General features: G+C 39.1%; 1 protein-coding gene across 1 annotated transcript; it reads left to right on the top strand.

Moving 5' to 3' along the window:
* The first annotated feature begins 440 nt into the window (after window positions 1-440).
* Window positions 441-11,111, top strand: LOC149252063 (cytochrome P450 750A1-like). The gene is made up of 5 exons (XM_089454063.1): window positions 441-479; window positions 656-660; window positions 4,765-5,356; window positions 5,594-5,613; window positions 10,952-11,111. The coding sequence occupies exons 1-5, from the start codon at window positions 441-443 to the stop codon at window positions 11,109-11,111; spliced, it is 816 nt and encodes a 271-aa protein (XP_089310189.1).
* The last annotated feature ends 7,302 nt before the right edge of the window (window positions 11,112-18,413 follow it).

Consider the following 18,413-nt stretch of genomic DNA (forward strand, 5'->3'; position numbering starts at 1 on the left):
CATGTCAAACTAGGAATATGGCACCTCGACGAACTAGTCTGAATTTTCTTCTATCTTGGGTGGCTTTCATGCAGTGTATCATTTTCCAAATAGTACATCCAATGACAGTCGCTTTGCGCATTATGATCTTCACCATGTAACATCTTTCTCCTCAGACTTTTTTCAAGTAGGTGAGGAACTTTAGCCTGCACTAATGGCTATGGCAAGCCCTCACTATCTTGACATGACCAACGAGAATGACCAGAGCTATATATTCATAGCAGATTCCCATTGTGATCCCCTCTCTCAAATCAAGAATCCATCTTCTCAAAGATCACGAGTCTTTCAAAACAGGCATCATGAATTTTATGATCCAATTGTTGAATGGTTCGAACAATCTTACTTGGCGAGTCAGGTTGTAGGTAACAAGCTTCAGTACTTCCTCACACTCGTTAAGAAACATGGTGCAGAAGAACACACACTCGAAAGAGGCCTCCGAGGTTTGTTGAAAATAGTAGTCACTAAAGAGGTAAGCATGTGTCTTGGGTGGTTGTGACACATCTTTCCTCCCAGAGGCGAGACCTTCTCTCTCGTGTGCAGGTTTGTCAAGTTTTTGTATTTTCTTTTGCACATAGCTTTTTGTTTATTTTAATTGCTTATATATTTGTGATTGCAGGTCGGGTATGCCTACGGTGGCTTCATTGGAAATTTCATTTCACATAACCCTGACCATTTAGCATAAGAGTAGGAGTAGTGTTTTCTTTTTCACTTGCCTTTGCTCTCTGGTTTGCATGTTTGCTTGCTTACTTGCTTTTCTTGCTTGTTGTTTTGTTTTCTTAATACCATGCTATTTTTGTTTTTTTCAATAAGTGCTGCCCTCTACTGAGTTCTGGCTTTTGGATAAGTATGTGGCTAAGATCTAAAGAGTCTTGTGACACTATAGCACTTGGCCATTGTTGTGTCCATCTTATCTGTTCTTGGTTATAACCTTCAACCGATGAAGTCTTGACAGAAAATAAAAACCGTCTGCAAGGGAAGCTTGAGTCCAACCATGAACCTATGCCCACATTAGGAAAACCCATGCTTGTGCTCAACCTTCTGCTATGTGTGTTCAAGCTCATCCAACTAGTAGAAACAGAGAAGGGGAAAATCTAAATGAGCAAACCTACGTCAAAGGTCTTACATGATTCTCTAAAGGAACAACCTCTTCCGCGAAAAAAATAAATAAGTGTCTATGCACAATCCTATTTAAAAAATACAAAAGTGAAATAAGAGAAAGGCTTCTTGCATAGAGAGGTGAAGCATGCAACTCCACCCGAGTAGTGACCAGTCTTGCTGGAAGTGGAGCAATGTGTGTGTTCCTGTGTGACTCTATCGGGGTGCTCTCTAGGTCTGCTAGCAGCGAATAAAAACTAGAGATAAACTTTATACTCTAGATTTTTTTAAGTCGCGAGCCAAACTACCCTTCCCAATTTCGAAACACTTGATCAAGTTGAAACTTTTTGTTGTGTTTGATGGAGTTGACGAAATTCGAACAATGTCTATCCATGGGGTAAGTGGGGAAGCCGAAATAACCCACACAACGATTCAATACACCCTGAAAGACCAAGGCCCTGTGTTGTCAATGAACCAAAATAGAGAAGTTGGAATTCAACCAATGTGTTGCCAAGTGTTGTAGCGGTTGCATCATGCTCCAAAATTTTGGCCTGCATCCAATTTCGGAGCCTCCCTTGGGTGTTTCCTTGATATTTGTAAGCACTCAGGCTCGCCCCATGATATCGTGTTGAGTCTTTGCACCCTCCTCACTATACCGTTCAACGAGAATCTTTTTTACATGTTGGTCACAATGTCACGCTTGCAACCATGTTTTGGTGATGCACAAGGTCCCCACTTCATGTGTACAAGTTGTATTTGCTATGTAAACATTCATCAGACTCACACACAAAGTTGTATGCACTATCATGCAAATGTCACACAAGTGTCGCACTTGTCGCTTGCACCATCGGTCAATCACACCAAGTATATGTTGTTCTGATGGTTTGAGGTGTCTTGTCATCGAGTTATGTTGAATGTGTGTTCACAAGGTCGTGTATGCACAAGTTCAATCGCTCACACACTTAGCCATTTTGTTGAAGTTTTGATGACCAGATGACCCTCCAACAACTAGACCCTCACTGAGTTGCATTGGGTAGTTTCAGCCCTCAGTGAACATGTACTGCTACACAGAATTGTGCAAATCTTGAGGCTGTCTCCCAAGCATCCTGCACTGCGCAATCTTAGAATCAACCGAACCGACTGTCACCTAGAACAACGCAAAAGTTTCTCAGCAAGCCATCTCAATCTGTGCTGCTCACAAGCGAATCAACCAACCCTCCTATTGGTCAACCAGAGAGTTTGACTAAGCAGTGACCCCAACACTCACTCCCCAAAAAAATTATGCAAAAGTTGCAAACCTTGCCCGCTCCGCTGACTGAAGAAATTATGTTGACATGCCGGACAAACACTCTGTGTCCGTCCCTGTCTCCCTAAGAAAATTGCATATTTTTTCCAGCCAGACACCGAGACAACTGACCTTTTGCTCACCTGGAAAACTGCATAGTTCTCATGAGTAGTCACCCAGCTCCTCAACATCGTGCTCAGCTAAGAAACTATGATGGGATGTCCAGCAATCCAGCCTCCTAAAAATTCCGCAGTTTTCACCAGCAGCACTCCTACAACCCATTGCTAGCTCCCTGAAAAAAATGTGCATTTTTTCCCAGAAAGCCTCCTGCAGCCCGCTGTCAGCTCCTCAAAGGAATTGCACAGTTTTTGCTGCCAATCCCCTCTACTTCCTACACTGCTTCCCATAAAAAATTGCGCATATCTGCCCATTAGCTGAGCCAGATCCCGCGAATAGTCACTGCTAATCCAGATTGTCCAACTTAGTCTCCCAGTGACCTCTGTGCAATTTTCACCTGTAGTTCTTGGAGCCCGAATCCCAGATTGAAATATGCCTTGCATAGTTTCATATCCTTGTCCACTCTCTCGATTACCCGCATCTGTAAGGAAAAAAAATGCATCATGGTAGACTAGGAGGTTTATGGATATGATGTCATCTCGTCATGACTAACTGCAAATATTGGTACATGGATAAGACATGACACGAAGACGGATGGAATGAACAAGGAGAGCACATGCAAGGATATTTGTTTGCGAATAGATGAACAAATGATGCATGCAAGGAGATTTTCTCACGAACAGACGATGCATGCGAGGAGATTTTTTCGCGAATGGACAATGCATGTGAGGAGATTTTTTCGCAAACGGAAAAACACGTGAAGCATGCCAAAGTACAAGTGGAGTGACGTGCACATGCAACATCAAGCGAACACCAAGGCCATTGAAGATTTTGAACACCTTGCCATGTGGAGGTGAGTATGATACACCAAGAGCACATCCATCACTCAGCAGCACTACAGCTCAACATGGATAACGCCAACAACATGAACATACCAGCACTGTCGTGTTGAGTTGTGTCATGAGTAATCTCGACCACATCACTACTGTGGGCCATACTGTTGTAAATTAATGTAATGTAATGTGGAAGCCTAAGGGACCGACATGTCATACGTAGAGTCATGTAAAGCTGAAGAGTCAAATAAGTCAAACAGTCATGAGGGAAGTGGAAGAGTCACAATGGTCAGTTTTACCCTTGGCTATAAATACCCCCTCATTTGTAAATGCAATGGACTTTTTCACCTTGGCTCCTCCAACATAGCCTTGAGAGTTTGTAATATTTTATTTGAGGAGCGAGTAGTGGCTCCAACACCCCTCTCATGGGGTTAGTGATGTATGTTGTACAGATGTATCTTGGAACTTTTGCTTAATTCAGAAGCCTGATAATAGGCCAACACGTTTTCACACATGTATTGCAATTGTTTGTAAGGCTGGTTTTGGAACACTTGTAATGAATGTTTCTTTAACATGTGTTAAAACAGTTTAACTATTTTGGTTGCTTTAATACATATGTCTGTGAAAATGTGTTGTATAAGTTGTTAATGTTGTCTTGCCTACGTGGGCTACCTCACCGGAAATCAGACATAACCTTTCCCATAAAATTGTTATAATGACCATCGCACTTGCACAGACTACTCCGTTGAGTCGTTGAGTGTTGTACGTGCTATCCCATCATGTGTGTTGTGACTGCCTCATCCATGTGGACTACTCCGCTGGAAGCTGCGCATGTTTTGTTGTGTTATGTGTCTCTGACAGAGTTGGGATTCTTCCCTTCGTGAACCTCACTGTTCGAAGACGAAGAAGGCCACTCTCAAATGCTAACAAACAAGAGCTAAGGCATATCTTTATGATAATGGCAATCAGACCATGATACCGGATGGGTCTCCTACACGAAACGATGTGAGGTCTAATTGGGATTTCATATGGTGGAGATCCCTTGAATGTTGGCGGGTCCAACACTGTCAACACATCCTAAATACTTCAACTTAATTTTTCTCTCTCCATATGTAAAGTATTTGAATATTATTGTGAAAAAAGCTGATACAATTAACACACAACATTTAAACAGTGTAATATGCAACATTGTTGCTTAGTACCTACCTATTATGTGTAATTGATAGCAAAACTTATTGTAACTAGAATAAAAATAATACTATTACTATGCAAAAAAAAGTCAATATTTACTATTATGTGTAATTGATAGCAAAACTTATTGTAACTAGAATAAAAATAATACTATTACTATGCAAAAAAAAGTCAAATATTTACTTGTGCAGGACATGCTGGCAGGTGGTTTGGAGACGACATCGACTACCTTAGAATGGCAATGAGTGAGCTGCTCAGACATCCCCATGTGATGAAGAGTTTGCAAGAAGAAATCGAATGTGTCGTCGGCAAAGATCGAAAAGTGAATGAATCTGATGTAGCAAGCATGAAATACCTCCATTGCGTGGTGAAAGAGACGCTAAGATTATACCCACCGGCGGTGATAGCGATTCCTCAAGAATCTGTAGAGGCTGTGACAGTCGGAGGATACTATATCCCTAAGAAAACAATGTTGATTGCGAATTTGTGGGCTATAGGAAGGGATCCCAATGTGTGGGGGGCAGATGCTTCCGAATACAAGCCGGAAATATTCATGAAGGATGAACATGTCAATTCAACAGATCAATCAGACTTCAGTATGATTCCGTTTAGTGCAGGAAGGAGAGGATGCCCAGGGGCACCCATGGCTATTCCCACGATTGAACTCACATTGGCTCAGCTGGTGTACATTTTTAACTGGAGAGTTGAAGGTGATCCGTCCCAGCTCGACACGACGGAAGTGTGCGGGGCCTCGATTCCAAGGCAAGTTCCGCTGTTTGCTTATCCAACGTTGAGGGTAAGCTTTCCACTCTAGTACAGTTCTGAAGCCGAAGGGTAAGATTTCCACTCTAGTACATTTACGAAGCCTAACAGTTGCAAGGAACCGTGCCGCTTTCCTATTTTCGCGATAATGCTTTCGCTATATGCTCTTCTAGTTTGTACCATTGCTTTCGCTGCTCGCTTTTCCAAAATTGTTTACGCTCATAGCGTTAACTTGATTGCATTAGCTTTTGCAATTTTTGTTCCATATCAGGTGGACAGAAGATTTGTCCTGTATTTTTCCGTCCAAATATTAATCAGTATAAGACTATTTTCATTTGTGTTACCAGCTTTGAATTCTTTATTGTAAAGATTTTGTGAAATCACTCTATTACCATTAATCTAAGCAATTATTTATATATTTATATGTATATGTTTGGGCTAATTAACAAAGTTGAGGGTTATCAGGACTTGCCCTAGGCTAGGCCTCAGCCCTAGCGTGTTTAGCTAAGCATTATTCTCCTCATTTCTGGACTATTCTTGGACCAACATCAGTCTGAGACATAACCAAACCCGTGCCCACACAGGTTATACTCTTCAATACTTTTCTGCATCTTTTAGTTTTCAAAATTAAACCGGATGTGCATACTTTTAGTTTTCAACATTAAACCGGATCAACTATTTCTGAGGTTCTTTATCTTCAATAATTTTGTCCATACTTTTAGTTTTCAACCTTAAACGGGAATCAACTATTTCTGAGGTTTTTTATCTTTCTAATAATTTTGTCCATACTTTTAGTTTTCAACTTTAAACGGGGATCAACTATTTCTGAGGTTTTTTATCTTTCTTCTGGCACCCTTAATAGGGAAGACATTTTTTTACTTTAAAAAAAATATTTCCTATCATAATAAACATTGTTTAAATTTTTCTTCTTCCTGTTAAAAAAATTCCATTATTTGATTGCTTTAACTTAAATGAATTTTCTTGTTTGTTTTGCACCAACTTTACTATCTCAATAATTTCCATTCCTTATTATTACACAAAAGACTTCTATAAAGTGTTAAATTCTTTTTCTTCTTATGACACAAAGATTTACTTTAACATAATAACAATCCTTTTTCATTATAATGTACATTTTTCTATAAAGAAACCATAAAAGGAGTTAAACATCACACAAGTACTTATCTGTCCTATCTAGTCTTCCAGGAAGATAAATGGGGAAAGACAGTACCATGAGATTGGAAATCAGATCCAATTTTCTCCCAAGATTTCTCCCCCAAGATTTTTCTCTTTTAAACAGTTTAGAAATACAATTTTGATTTAGCTTGTTCATAATCCTCAAAACCATACCACTCCAATCTAGAACTCTATACTCAAGGATTTTTTTTTAAAGGTTCCACTCACTCTATATCCAAGGTACCACTTGCTCTATGTACAACTCAAAAACCCGTTAGCCTTAGCCTCCCAAAGTCGGAACTTCTTATGCAAAGTATAAGCCATCATCGCCACTCGTGAATATTTTCCAAATAACATGGTTTTTTTTTCTCGAAAATTAAAAATATATTTTAATTTTTCCCTTTTTTTCACTTAATATCGTTCCATTATATATCGTTGCTGCTCCAAACAATGATCAATACTGCTCCAAAAAAGAGTGAACACTGCTCAACAAAATATATATTAATGCTCATATTAACGTTGCATTGTACCCCATGCTGAATTTTATTGCCATATCAATGAACGCTCTCCGCTCTCCAAAGTTGTTTACACAACCCTACGCTGCTCTCCAATGTTGTTTATCAACCCCTACACTTTTCTCTATTATTAATATATACAATATGGTGCTCCAATACATATATAAAATAATGTTGCTTCATATAGAAAAATAATGTTACTCAATTAAAAATTGTGCGTATATAAAATAATGTTGCTCCATATAAAAAAATAATGTTACTTAATTTAAAATTGTGTATGTCATGTTAGGGCGAAAAACCCTAATTTATAAAAGTACTAGGAATATCTCCATGATTCCATTTCGTACGCAATCCATGGCTTGAACGTTGCACACCTTTGAAAGGTTCAACGACCAAAAAAAATGCAATGGCATAATAAAAGTTTGAGAACATAAATAACTAGCACCAATATATATGAAGAATGCTGTATTCGCATTATATTGCATTGCAATGCAACTCAAGTCAATTCAACACATTGCATTGTATTGAGTATATTATACCTATCGCATTATATTGCATTGTAATGTGGTTGGAAGAGCAAATTGCATTGTAATGCAACTCAATTCAACACATTGCATTGTATTGAGGATATAACTGTATAATGTTGTTGGAACTCAATTCAACCCATTGCAAAAATTGTACTGCAGATATCATTGTCCTCAACGCACTCCAACGCTGCCCTTAGAATGAAACCACCATTAAGTGAAAGTTTCCCATTAACTATGGAATATTATCCTTTAGCTAACGCAATATGAAAGCAATATATATGAACACTGCTCTCCAAATGCATAATGCAGCTCCAGTCACATTTAACGTTGCTCAAGTAACATTTAGTGTTGCTCCAAAGTGTATTGCTGCAAGTTTAATGCTGCTAATGGATATTAACGTTCGTTCTTTTTTGAATAATAATAATGTTAACTCTAGTTCATTTGCTTTGTAATTCAATTATATATATGACTATCTTGAACAGGTTTTGGCCAAAACATTATAAGTGGAAGTTATATACGCTGCTCCAAATAATAAGCAACGCTGCCCCAACATGTGATTACAATTATATTGTATGTAGTCACAACTTTGATTACCAATTTTGCTTGCTAGCTGGAAAATAAAAACTCCCTTGATTTTTATTATTGGTTATTGGTTTAATAATAAAAACTCATTTGACTTTTATTGTTGTCTTGATAATAAAATTCCATTGGATACAATTTTATTTATTCCTAGCTGCACCGTAAATGTAATTAAAAAAATTGTATTGCCAAGCAATAAATGTGTATTACCAACCCAACGATGTATTAATGTTCCAATAGCATTAATGCTCTAATTGTATTTGTAATATGTAATATATTAAACCATTATTTTTCTGGATCTCCAAGGTACTCATTCAAAATATAGGGTTGTCTTATGATGTGGGAGTATCCAAGTGAAGAGGCAAAAGCTGGGAGATGTTTTTTTTTTTTTTTTTCTTTCATTTTACCTTGATAGATAGGGAGGAAAACAATTCATGTTTCTTTTTCATTTAGTTTCATTTTGTGTCATTTTTAATTAAAGCTAAATCAGCCATTGTTAGTTTTTTAAATTAGACAAAATAAAATTAGTTAGGAACTTGTTTGAAGAAATTGTTTAGTAACTAAAAAATAATGAGGAACAGTTCCTCAGTTAATAAAGGAACTACTGACAATGTATTGAAAAGGAAAAATTAGAGATGATGGAAGGGTTGCCATCTAGAGGGAAAAGAGAGCACAGAAACTGTAACCCAGAATTATTTGAACTTCTATGATAGCTAACAATTCAAATGTGATTAAATTTCATTAAGTTCTCTATGCATAGATGTCTCATGCATCAAAATGAAAGCAAGACAGTGAAACCATTTTTCTTTTCAAAGATTCGAACAAACATCGACAAGCATTCAATGGAAAGAAGCATTTTCAAGACCGAGAACTGAATAGAGGTGCACCAACACATAGATTTCATTTCTCAACAAAACAAACCCCAGGTACTAATCAAATTCTACATTTAAACAAAAAATACATTTCCTCTACATGGATTCTGCATTTAAACAAAAAATACATTTCCTATACAGGGCATTTTCATTTTTCATTCAATAAAAATTCACTGTACAAAAAATCTCTAATCAAGAAATTGCGAAGGGTTCCAAACCCATGAAACCAAAACACATTATAGTCCAAAGGTTATGCCTAAAAATTCTAGCGTGGGCATGAACACCTCGAAGATCACACATAGATACGAAGGACCCAAAACATCAAGGGTATAGTCGAGTCACAAACAAGAGCAAGTGACAGAACAACTGCTGCAAAACTAAACACATAGCAAAGAAAGCAAGGAAACCACTATAGCTACGGAAGGACCCTACTCGGGTTTCCCTAAGCCCTTGAACAGTCCCCAGGACGAAGCTGTGGAGCAATGCTTCCCTGGAAAGGCCTGCACACCACAACAGAGCAGGGCAGTTGTCAGTATGGAGCCACGAAAATCGAAAGGATAAAATCAAAAGGATAACAGTGAAAAGCTAACACGAAGGAGAACGGGGATCTTACCTGGAGAAGAACTGCTTTCAAAATGAAGGACGAGAGCCAAGACCCACAACAGAGGGTTTGCACCAGTGAATGAGCCATGAATACGCTCGGCCTCCTCCCCAAGGAGCCAAAGCGTTAGGACCTTTAAAAACTTGGAGTGAAATTGTAACCAAATGGAGGAGCTTACCTGAAATTGAGAGCGTCGAGTTGTCCTGTGTAGCAGCCAAGCAGTGACCTGAGATTTGCAGAGCCGAAGCATAACCAAACCCCACATCAACAAAAAAATCACCACAGAATGAACATAGATGAATTCGAAACAAATAACATAGACAAACAGACTTCTGAGAGGGAGAGCACCTGAAACCCTCCAAACACCAGAGTAATGAGTCGCCACGAGGAACGAGCAAAGACATAGCAACAATAGACCACGGAGAACGAACAAAGACATAGCACCAATATACCACAGAGAACCAACAAAACATATCAAACTATCATATGGAGCAAATAGGGCACAATACTTACCAGCCATCACAGAAACCAGGCGAAAACACAGAGTAATCGTAGAGCAAAACCACTGTATAGGAGAAATGACCTCCAAATACCCTTGGCGTCAGTGATAACCCTCAGTCGCAAGCCCGCGTTTAGTACAGAGGGCGACAGAAAAACATTAAACCATAATTAAGAGACACACCAAAAACCCTGCCACCAAACTCAACTTGGAACTGAAGAATAGTTAAAAATAATTAATATTATTTTGTATTAATGGAGAAAATGGTTACATTGTTGTAACGTTCTCCCTAGTTTAGGATTAGTTCCTAAAGTTTAGGGGTTTGGGTGCAACTTCCTAATTCCTAGTATTGTATTTAATGATGTAATCTTTCATTGATGATGAATAGAGTGTACGAGAGTGATCTCTCTGTTTTGTGAGTGTAGTCTCCAGGTGCAGGCCACACTTGAGAGCTACATCTCTTTCTTTTCAATTCTGTTCACATTTTATCTTGGTATTAGAGCTCAGATTGGGTGAGCCTGATCTTTTGTCACTTTTGTGGCTGAAGTGCCTTTGTAGCTAGCTTGCCTGTGTGGTAGAATTGCCTGTGTGACTTGAAGTGCCTTTGTGGCAGCATGTACACAAGAGCTCTGTGCTTAATTGAGCAGGTGGACTGCAGAACACCTGGCTCGGAGTCAGATATTTTTTATTTTTTTTCTGAGTAGAAAGGATATTGGCGCACTTTTCGCGCTGACAGAGGCGCCAGGAGGGGGAATTGGCGTGATTGTTTGGGGATTAATTGCGCCGAAGCGTCAGAACACCCGATTAGCATGGAATTTTACGGATTAATCGCGCTAGCAAAATTACTCGATTTTTAATTGCAGCGGATTTTTCGCTCGGGAAAGCACCGATACAAAGGAGGACGCGGCAATCTTCCTTCAAGGGGATCTTCGCGAAGCCTCAGATTTGTTTGGCGGTTTGCAAGGAGTGCAGATCGGCGAAGTTGCACATCTATCCGAGAGAGGCAGATCGGATCAATTTTGATCAGATCAATTCTTCTACTGTATTGAAAACGTCAAATTTGCTCATTGGAGCGGGATTGCCAGACACTGTAGATCGGTGGCAGAGGTGACAGATCGATCTGACAGGTACTGTTTTTTGTTGTTGGGTAGATTCATTTTGTAGATCTAGTCAGAATGAGTAATATGATGGAATCTTACCCTAACGAGTCTGGTAAACTTGATGGATCTAACTTCACGAATTGGAAGTTTAAGATCCAGACCTCGCTTGAGGGTGCGAATGCTTGGTCCATAGTTAGAGGTGATGAGCAGAAGCTGAATGCAGGGCCATAGGAGCAAGATTGGGAAAAATGAGAGAACAAGGCCAAAGTCTTGTTGAAGATGTCTGTGAAGGACAACATCATTGCGCATATCAGAGACTGTAAAACGTCCGTGGACATCTCGACGAAAATCAAAAATCTGTATGAGACCCAGAACACAAGCCATGTCTTGGGACTTAAAAGCAAGCTATTTTCAATGAGGATGGACGAAAGGGACACTGCTATTGCATTTGTTGCACGAATTAAAGATGTGAAAGACGGATTGGGGGGCATCGGAGTGACGGTGTCTGATGAAGATCTTGTCACAATCACAATGAACGGGATGCGAGATGATTTTCAAACGTTCATCACTGGATTATCGGCAAGGGAGAAAGTGCCCACATTTGATGATCTCACAGGGATCTTGTAGCAAGAGGAGGAGAGGCGGCAGAAATTGAACCCCCAGAGTGATGATCTTGCGCTGATGGTGAAACGACAATCATTCAAAGGAAAGCAGTCACAGCAACAATCAAAGCATAAAGGAGGAACATCACATAAGAATTCACATTCTCATAAAGGTATGCTTGCAAATCATTCTGAAAAGAAATGTTATTATTGTGGAAAGAATGGTCATATACAGAGTGAATGTTATAAGAAGGAGGTTGATGATGCAAAGAGGAGGTAGGCAAATGCAAAGCACAGAGGATACTTTGCTGAAGAAGAAGACTTCAGTCATGAATTTCGACTCTTCACAGTCAAATGTGCCCTTTCAGCATCTAATGAGGACGATATTTGGTATGTCGATTCCGGAGCATCCTCTCACATGACAGGTAAAGAGGAATTTTTTGATGGTCTTGAAGAAAGTATAAATGGATCAAAAATATATCTAGGAGATGATAGTGGATACGAGATTAAAGGTTATGGGGTGATTTCAGTTAAGTTACCAAATGGAAAAATTATTCACCTTACAAATGTTTTATATGTACCTGGAATTAAGAAAAATCTGATATCTGTATCCATGATGGCTGATCAAGATATGCAAGTCGAGTTCTTCAAGACTCATTGTGTGATAAAGGATTGCAGGAATGAAATAGTTGCAACAGGCATGCGAGTTGGAAGCCTATACAGACTGGATGCAAAAAGTATACCAAAGCAAGCCATGGTTGTAGGAGGATCGATAGCCGAACAACTCTGGCATCAGAGGTTCAGTCATTTGAACTTGCAGGACCTCATGTTATTACAGAAGAAAGGTATGGTTGAGGGTCTCACTATCTTTCGTAATATTCAGTTAAATTGTGATGTTTGTGCCTTAGGAAAAATGCATAGAGAACAATTTCCTGTGCATGATAGGAGGAAGGAAACAGATATTTTAGAACTAGTGCACACTGATGTATGCGGACCTATGCAGACAAGGTCGCTAGGAGGAGCATATTATTTTCTGTTATTTACTGATGACTGCACTAGATATTCATGGGTTTATTTTTTGAAGAAGAAAAGTCAGACTTTCCAGTGCTTTATAGAATTTAAAACCTTGGTGGCAAAACAGTTTGGTAAGAGTATAAAAATTCTCCGGTCTGATCAAGGGGGAGAATACAAGCTAAGGGAATTCATGAAATTCTACAAATCTCACGAGATTGTTCAACAGTATACAGTTCCACACACACCACAGCAGAATGGAATTGCAGAGCACAAAAACGGAACCTTCGTGGAGTGCGCAAGGAGCATGCTACAAGGTAAGGGTCTGTCTAATAGTTTTTGGGCAGAGGCTATCAACACTGTTTTATATTTGAAGAATAGAAGTCCTACCAGGTATCTTTGCTTCAAAACCCCTTTTGAAGCTCTATATGGATTTAAACCAGTAGTAAACCATCTAAGAGTATTTGGGTCAAAATCATTTGCCCATATACCCAAAGCTAATAGGAAGAAATTAGACCCTAAAGCAGTTAGATGCATCTTTGTTGGTTATGGCACAAAATTTAAAGCATATAAATTATACAATCCTGAGTCTCGTAAGACATTTGCAAACAGGGATGTAGTGTTTCATGAACAGGTACAGGAAGGGAAAGATGACGTTGGTGATGATTGGCACATTCCATTGTTGCTGGAGGAAAGCAGCGAGGATGAAAGAGAGCAGGAGCAGAAAGAAGAGAAAAAAGAAGAACAACAAGAAGGTAATAATGCAAGCCCAGTTGTAGCAGAAGAAAACAAATTTGAGGTAAGTCCCCTACCAAGGAGATCAGGTTGGAAGACTCAATTACCATTAAAATTGAGAAACTATGCTTTGATGTCAAAGGTTTTGAACATTGTAGAACCCTCTAATTACAAAGAAGCTAGTCAATTTAAGGAATGGAGAGTTGCAATGAATGAAGAGATGGTATCAGTTCTTAGAAATGATACTTGGGATTTAGTTGAGCTTCCTAAGAATAAAACACCCATAGGATGTAAATGGCTGTTTAAACCAAAAATGAATGTAGACGGAAGTATAGAGAAATTAAAAGCTAGGCTGGTTGCAAAAGGATATTCACAGCAGGAAGGTATAGATTTTGATGATACTTTTGCACATGTAGCAAAGTTAAATACAATCAGAATGCTTATTGCTTTAGCTACTAAATGTAATTGGGAATTACACCAGCTTGATGTTAAATCTGCATTTTTAAATGGTGATTTAAAAGAGGAAATTTACTTAGTACAACCAGAAGGATTTGTAAAGCAGGGGCATGAACATCTTGTTTGCAGATTGAAAAAGGTTTTATATGGTTTAAAGCAAGCACCTAGGTCTTGGTACGAAAAGGTTTATTCTTTCTTTGTAGAGCATGGCTTCCATAGAAGTTTATATGACCCAAATTTGTATACCAAGTACAATAATCAGGGGCAGATTATTTTGATTTCTTTGTATGTGGATGACATGATTATAACAGGAAATGCAGATATTTAATCAGAGGAATCAAAAGGCTTATGCACAAGTTTTCGAGATGAAAGATCTCGGAAGCCTTCACTACTTTCTGGGATTAGAAGTATGTAGAGATACTAGGCAAAATTTTCTTACCGTAGGGAAGTATGCCAAAAATCTATTGGAAAAGTTTGGTATGGATCAATGTAGATTAGCAGCGACACCTTTGCAGCAGAATCTGAAATTGAGCAGTGACGATGGTACTAAAGAGGTTGATGCCACAATGTACAGACAACTGGTTGGCAGCTTGATATATCTTACAACAACCAGACCTGACTTGGCATACTCTGTTAGTGTGTTGAGCCAATTCATGTCGAAACCGCTTGAAAGTCACTGGGTAGCAGCAAAGAGCGTGTTGAGGTATCTTTGTGGTACTGTTAATTATGGTATTTTATACACTGATGTATCTGATGTTACTCTAGTAGTTTTTTCAGACTCAGACTGGGCAGGTAACTTGGATGATCGGAGGTCCATCACAGGTTACGCATTCAACATAGGATCTGGGGTCATAGCATGGAGCAGCAAGAAGTAGAGTACTGTAGCCTTGTCTTCGTGTGAAGCTGAGTATCAAGCATTGTGTGCAGCAACGTGTGAAGCGATTTGGTTGAGAAGGCTTCTCAAAGATGCAGGAAAAGAACAGAAGAATCCCACTTCCATCAAAAGTGACAACCAGAGCACCATTAAATTAGCATACAATCCAGTGTTTCACAAAAACAACAAACATATAGCCACTCAATTGCATTTTGTTAGAGAGAAAATACAGTCAAAAGAAATTGTTGTTGAATATTGTAAAACTTGTGACAATGTGGCTGATATTTTTACAAATCCTTTTGCACGAGTGAAATTTGAATTGTTTAGAAGGATGCTAGGAGTCTAGGAGAACCCTTTCTCCATTAAGGGGGGGAGTTAAAAATAATTAATATTATTTTGTATTAATGGAGAAAATGGTTACATTGTTGTAACGTTCTCCCTAGTTTAGGATTAGTTCCTAAAGTTTAGGGGTTTGGGTGCAACTTCCTAATTCCTAGTATTGTATTTAATGATGTAATCTTTCATTGATGATGAATAGAGTGTACGAGAGTGATCTCTCTGTTTTGTGAGTGTAGTCTCCAGGTGCAGGCCACACCTGAGAGCTACATTTCTTTCTTTTCAATTCTGTTCACATTTTATCTAGAATTAAATGTTCAATAGCCATGCGTCTCCTCGTGATTTCCGCCAATTTTTGGTATCAAAGTAGGTTGTCCTTTCCTCTCAGTAAAAAAAATGGAGGTAGGAGGAATGGGTTAAGGAACATGCATCAGAAGCGTAGCAGATGAAGGGATACGAGAAGAAATTAGGAATTTAACTACACGTTTGGTAGCAGTGGAAGCAAGAAGGCGTAGAGATCCGGAAGGTGTGGATGACAGTGAGGAGGAAGACATAGCGACGACGGATGGGTCAGATGATGAAGGACGGGAAATTAAACTATTGAGGTCAGTTTTTTTGGCTAGCAGCAAGCCAAGACCAGAGCTCTCTAATTATGATGGCAGTTTGTCCACAAAGGCATTGTTAGACTGGATAAGTGAGCTAGATATATATTTTGAGTATGAAGAAGCTAGTGAGGACAAGAGGATCAGGTTTGTTGTCACCAAATTGAAGGGACATGCAACTTTATGGTGGGACAGTGTACAGGAAGAAAGGAGGAGATTAAACAAACCATTGATTAAAAAATGGGACAGGACGGTTGCTAGGATGAAGAGCAAGTTTCTTCTTGAAGATTATCAAATTTCCCTTTATAGACTAGTACATAACCTGAAGCAAAGAATGATGACTGTAAAGGAATATAATGAAGAATTTTATAAAGTTAACCTGAGAGCTAGCTATGTTGAAGATACCCCTGAGAAAACAACGAGGTTTGTGAATGGTCTACGAATGGAGATCCTAGATGAAATTAGTATTCTTTCCCCTAAGACCATAGAGGAAGCTTATCAGAGTGCTTTGAAGGCGGAGGAAAATATTACTAGGAAACAAAATGCCATGAGAGGACGTGGTTCTTATAGAGGTCGGGGACAAACCTTTAGCAAAGGTAGGACTGCCAACAGCAATGAAGAGGGTAGTAGTTCGAAGACTTCGGAGCAGAGTGGAAGGGAAGGTAACACTAGAGGAGGAAGGTCATACCAGCAGGGAAGAGGTAATGGCAGAGGCAGAGGAAATGCCTATCAGTGTTACAAGTGTCACAAGTGGGGACACAGGTCCTTTGAATGTCCTAAACATGAATAAACTAAGCAGGGGGGAGCATATGTCGCTTAGCCTGATGAAGCAGAGGCATCGCCACAGGAGGTGGAAAATATGCCAAAGATTGGGGAAACCTTGGTGCTGAACAAGGTATTATTAAAACCAGATGATGAAGTAGCTGATCAAACATAGAGGAAAGCATTGTTTCGGACTATATGCAAGTCGCATGGGAAATGCTGCAAATTAATTATAGACAGTGGAAGTACTGATAATCTAGTAGCTACTGAAATGGTGGGAAAATTGGGTTTGAAGAAGTTGAAGAACCCAACCCCATACAGGGTGTCATGGTTGCAGAAAGGCCACCAACTACTGGTCAATGAGCAGTGTGAAGTAGAGTTTCATATTGGCAAGTACAAGGACAAGGTGACTTGCAATATCATGCCTATGGATGTGTGCCATATTCTGTTGGGCAAACCATGGCAGTATGATAGGAAGGTCATCCATGATGGGGCAACAAATTGTTACAAGTTTGTTAAAGATGGGATAAAGCATACCCTAGTGCCCATGAAGGAAGAGGAAGCTGCAGAAACCAGTGGGACAAAAGCACTACTGTTAGGCAGAAAAGAGTTTTTGCGACAGATGGAGGATGATGAGGTGAAGTATGTAGTTGTGCGAAGGCCAAAACCAATATTGATCCATACTGAAGTCACTGACTTACTTAAAGAAATACAGGACATGCTGCAAGAGTTTAGTGATATTGTGGTAAACGATCTATTGGACAAATTACCACCGAAGCAGAGCATTAGTCACCATATTGATTTTATTCCAGGAGCCAGTTTTCCAAACAAGGTTGCCTACTGGATGAGTCCAAAGGATAATGAAGAAATATGGAAGCACGTGTAGGAGTTGTTAGCTAAAGGACTCATTCAGGAGAGTTAAGCCCTTGTGCAGTTTCGATTGTTTTAACTCCCAAGAAAGGAGGTGAGTGGCGAATGTGCATGGATTCCTGAGCCATTAACAAGATTACTGTCAGGTATAGGTTCCCTTTACCTCGGATGGATGGTATGATAGATTATTTGAGTAGATCAGTGTACTTTTTAAAGATAGACCTGAAAATCGGCTACCACCAAATCAAAATTTGAGAAGGTGACGAGTGGAAGACAACTTTCAAGACTAATGAGGGCTTGTACGAATGGCTGGTTATGCCATTTGGATTGAGAAATGCCCCTAGCACATTCATGCAGTTGATGAACGAGATGCTGAAGGAATTCATTGGGAAATTCGTGATTGTATATCTGGATGATATACTTATATTCAACAAAATGAAGGAGGAACATTTTTGACATGTGAAGTATGTATTGGAAAAATTACAGCAGAATAAATCACTGATAAATTTGAAGAAATGTTCTTCTTTCAAGAAAGAATTAATTTATTTGGGATTTGTAATTTTCGAGAATGAACTAAAAATGGATCCGGAAAAGGTTGCAGTCATAGTTAGTTGGCCATCCCCCAAAAGTTTGTTTGAGGTAAGGAGTTTCCATGGATTGACAAGTTTTTATCGGAAATTTATGAAAAATTTCAGTGGGATTTTTGCACCCATGTTGGACACCATTAAGAAGACAAATCAACCTTTATATTGGACAGAAATGGAAAAGAAGAGTTTTCAGCTGCTCAAAAGGAAAATTACTGAAAAACCGATTTTGAGGTTACCAGACTTTAACAAACTTTTTCAAGTTTGTTGTGATGCCAGTGGGACAACCATTGGTGCAGTGCTTAGTCAAGAGGACAAGCCGGTAGCCTATTTTAGTGAGAAACTAAATGAAAGTAGGTAGAAGTACATGTCTTATGATAATGAATTTTACGC

Source organism: Pinus tabuliformis, chromosome 7, assembly GCF_031772625.1.
Source record: "Pinus tabuliformis cultivar Carrire ecotype Pingquan chromosome 7, CPIR1, whole genome shotgun sequence".
NCBI lineage: Eukaryota > Viridiplantae > Streptophyta > Pinopsida > Pinales > Pinaceae > Pinus > Pinus tabuliformis.

Excerpts from the sequence above, each read along its gene's own strand:
- LOC149252063 (XM_089454063.1), top strand. The coding sequence starts at position 441 with ATGGTGCAGAAGAACACACACTCGAAAGAGGCCTCCGAG. Across the intron at positions 5,357-5,593 it reads TTGCTTATCCAACGTTGAGG|GTGGACAGAAGATTTGTCCT; the intron begins GTAAGCTTTCCA and ends GTTCCATATCAG. Across the intron at positions 5,614-10,951 it reads GTGGACAGAAGATTTGTCCT|CGGATTTTTCGCTCGGGAAA; the intron begins GTATTTTTCCGT and ends TTTTAATTGCAG.